This window comes from Alexandromys fortis, unplaced genomic scaffold, assembly GCF_014885135.2.
Source record: "Alexandromys fortis isolate MF-2015 unplaced genomic scaffold, M_Fortis_MF-2015_v1.1 scaffold_84, whole genome shotgun sequence".
NCBI classification, from domain to species: domain Eukaryota; kingdom Metazoa; phylum Chordata; class Mammalia; order Rodentia; family Cricetidae; genus Alexandromys; species Alexandromys fortis.
This window is the reverse complement of record NW_026068017.1, coordinates 3,465,930-3,469,348: the sequence shown is the minus strand read 5'-3', so window position 1 is coordinate 3,469,348 and position 3,419 is coordinate 3,465,930. Positions and strand designations below refer to the sequence as shown.

General features: G+C 49.1%; 1 protein-coding gene across 1 annotated transcript in view; it reads right to left on the bottom strand.

Annotated features, from left to right (window-relative positions):
- Positions 1–1,440: 1,440 nt before the first annotated feature.
- Cxcl16 (C-X-C motif chemokine ligand 16) overlaps positions 1,441–3,419 on the bottom strand; it is a 4,338-nt gene continuing 2,359 nt past the window's right edge. The window contains exons 4-5 of the mRNA XM_050162654.1: positions 2,805–3,215; positions 1,441–2,586 (exon numbers count right to left, since the gene is read on the bottom strand). Of these exons, the coding sequence (XP_050018611.1) occupies positions 2,546–2,586; positions 2,805–3,215 (452 nt within the window). The 3' untranslated portion in view covers positions 1,441–2,545. The remainder of the gene's footprint in view (positions 2,587–2,804; positions 3,216–3,419) is intronic.

Sequence of the window (3,419 nt, the reverse complement as noted above, 5' to 3'; positions counted from 1 at the left end):
GTATGATTATTTTTTCTCATGTCTGTACACCACATATATGCAGTACCTGTGGAAGCCAGAAGAGGGCGTTGGCTCCCCCTTGGAAATGGAGTTACAGATGGTAGTTAGCCAATGTGGGTACTGGGAATTGAACCTGGACCCTCTAGAAGAGCAGTCAGCACTCCTAACCACTGAGCACTCTCTCCAGCTCCCCAGTAAAAGTATTCTCAGCCGGTGGTGGTGGCACGTGGCTTTAATCCCCAGCACTGGGGGTACAAAGGCAGGTGGATCTCTGTGAGTTTGAGGCCAGCCTGGTCTACAAAGCGAGTCTCATAAGCAGGCATGGTGGCTCACATCTGTAATCCCAGCACTTGGGAAGGGGAGGTAGTGCTGCAGTTTGAGACTCATCCGGGCTAAGTACATAGCAAGACCCTTCCTCAAAAAGAGATATTATGAAGCCCAGTGGTGGTGCACAGCTTTAATCCCAGCACTTGGGAGGCAGAGACAGGTGGATTTCTGTGAGTTCAAGATCTATGGAGCAAGTTCCAGGACAGGCTCCAAAGCTGCAGAGACACACTGTCTTGAAAAACAACAACAATAAAAACCAAACAAAACAAAAGATAAGTTATGTTCCTCGTTGGAAAAAACAAAACAGGAACTGTTATAATAAAAGCTGTAACTTTTCTGTGAGGTCAGGCTCTCTCTCTGGGGTAAATATGAGTGAGCCTAGAGATGGAGGAAGTGAGTCCAGCCCGCCCAGAACCAGCACGGGATCATCACGGAGCTGCGAGACAGCCTAGACTTTCGCTGTGGGACTGGAGAAGAGCTGACACTGTGTGTGTGTGGGGGGGGGACCTGTGGCCTGAGGGCACCATCAGCACTTCTCAGGGGACGGAGACTGACGCCAGCATCTGCCCAAGTCAATACTTCTAAATAAAGAGTTGTTTAGATTTATGTGTAATGGTTTGACTTTGTGTGTGTGTGCATAATGTGTGTGTGCATATATATATGTATGTATGTATGTGTGTGTGTATGTATGTATGTATGTATGTGTGCACGCGTGTATAAAATGTTCCTGTGGAGGTCCCAGGAGGGTTGTCAGGTCCCCAGGTCCTGGAGTTCCACATGATTGTGAGCACCACACTAGTCCTCTGCAAGAACAATCGCTCTAAACTGCTAAGTCCTCCCTCCAGCCCTCAGCCACTAATTCTAAAGCTTTTTTTTGTTTGTTTGTTTGGTTTTTTTTTTTGTTTTTCAAGACAGGGTTTCTCTGTGGTTTTGGAGCCTATCCTGGAACTAGCTCTTGTAGACCAGGTTGGTCTCGAACTCACAGAGATCCACCTGCCTCTGCCTCCCAAGTGCTGGGATTAAAGGCGTGCGCCACCACCGTCCAGCTCTAAAGCATTTTTTATAGTTAAAACCATAGATTTTCTAGTTTATTGTTATACAATGTAAAAAGCAGACATTTTAAAAAATTAATTTATTGGTAGCAGGAGAGTTGAACTTCGAACTTTACGCATCCTAGACAGGCACTCTACCAATGGCCATACCTCTAGACCACATGGTTTAGAGTATTACATTTTATTAGCAACAGGGGGAGGACCAGGGCCAGTAGGGCTGCTCATGTTATTAATCATTAAGAGTGATGCACACCTTATTCCCAGCACTCGAGAGGCAGAGGCAGGTGGATCCCTGTGAGTTTGAGACCAAGCCTGGTCTATAGAGTGAGTTCCAGGACAGCCAGAGCTGTTACACAGAAAAACCCTGTCTCAAGAAAACCAAGTCAAAGCCAGGTGGCGGTTAGGCATGCCTTTAATCCTAGCAATCTGGAGGCAGAAGCAAGCAGATCTCTGTGAGTTCAAGGCCTGGTCTACAAGAGCTAGTTTCAGGACAACTAGGGCTGTTACACAGAGGAAAATCTTGTCTCAAAAAACCCCAGAAAACAAAACATTTCCTAAGGGCCAGGTGAAGTTCTTTAATCCCAACACTGCAGAGGCAGGCAGATCTTTCTGAGTTCTAGGACAGCCAGGGGAGAATAGTGAAATACTGTCTCAAAAAAAAAAAAAAAAAGTGTTGGGGCTGAAGAGATGGCTCAGCGGTTAAGAGCACTGACTGCTCTTCCAGAGGACCCGGGTTCAGTTCCCAGCACCCACGTGGCAGCTCGCAAGTGTCTGAAAATGCAGTTCCACGAGATCTGACACCTTCACACCAATGCACATAAAGTTAAATCCTTAAAAAAAGTGTTTAGCAAGTGTGTAATCCAGCACTATGGAAGTGGAGGCAGGAGACTCAGTCATCCTCAGACACATAGGGAATTTGAGGCCGACTTGGACTAAGTAAGATCCTCCCTAAGCAAACTAAAGTTCTAAATGCGTTATATACAGCAGTGAATTAGGGCAGATGTGTATGTCTGCAATCCCAGAGCCTAGCATGGAGAGGCAGAGAATCAGCAGCTCAAAGCTGCCCAGGCTTATGACGTGAAAGAACGAGTGAAGGTCCAGTTCACTGACGGAGCCCAGCCTGCCATCTCTCTCCCGCGTCTTCTCTCCAAAGCCCCAGTCCTGCTTCAGACACTAGAGTTCACAAGTGTATAATCGAGCTGCAGATCTAGAGAGTAGAAAGAAAGTGGTGGGTGAGCTGGGAGATGGAGAACTGAGGCAGACGTGAACTGAAGCGGGGAGTCAAGACTCCCAGATGTTAGTCAACCCTAAGACCCTCATGGCCCCTGGTGCCGACAGCCTTACTGTCCACCTCTGTTACCCGCTACCAGGGCAGGACCCTTACCAGGACGTCTCTAGGGCCCTGGAGGTGAGGAGTCTCTTTACCTGCATCTCTCCGCTGCCTGTCTCTCCTGCTGCACAGCACATAGGCCATGGCTGCCGTGAGAAGGAAAACGATGGCCAGGAGGGACAGCACTGGCACCAAGGCTGCTTTGCCAGCTGAGGCTCCTGGTTTTCCTTCTTGCTGTTTGTCCTCTTGCTGGTTTTTATTTGCCTCAGCCTCCAGTCTAGCTTCCGGGTCATAGCCTGAGGTGAGAGCTCTGGTCTTACTGTGGTGGGTGGCCCCTTTGTTCAAAGACAGTGCTCCGGATGGGAAAGTGGACTGCTGGGTACTCTGCATCTGTGCAGGGGTGCTTGTAGTTGGAGGTGTCCCCTCGGTGACCACAGCGATCTGGGTGTTAGTGTGAGGCAGATGCTCCTGGTGGTGCAGGCTCTTCCCATGGCCATTTCCACACTCTGGAGAGAAAACAAACACAGGATCAGGCTGCTGGAACAGCTGGAGTCTTCCTCACCCATCTTCATGGCAAGGCCATTGTACACATACACACACCACTACCACCACCACCACCATCACCATCACCACCATCACCACCACCTCCACCATCACCACCACCACCACTACTACCACCATCACCACCACCACCATCACCACCACCTCCA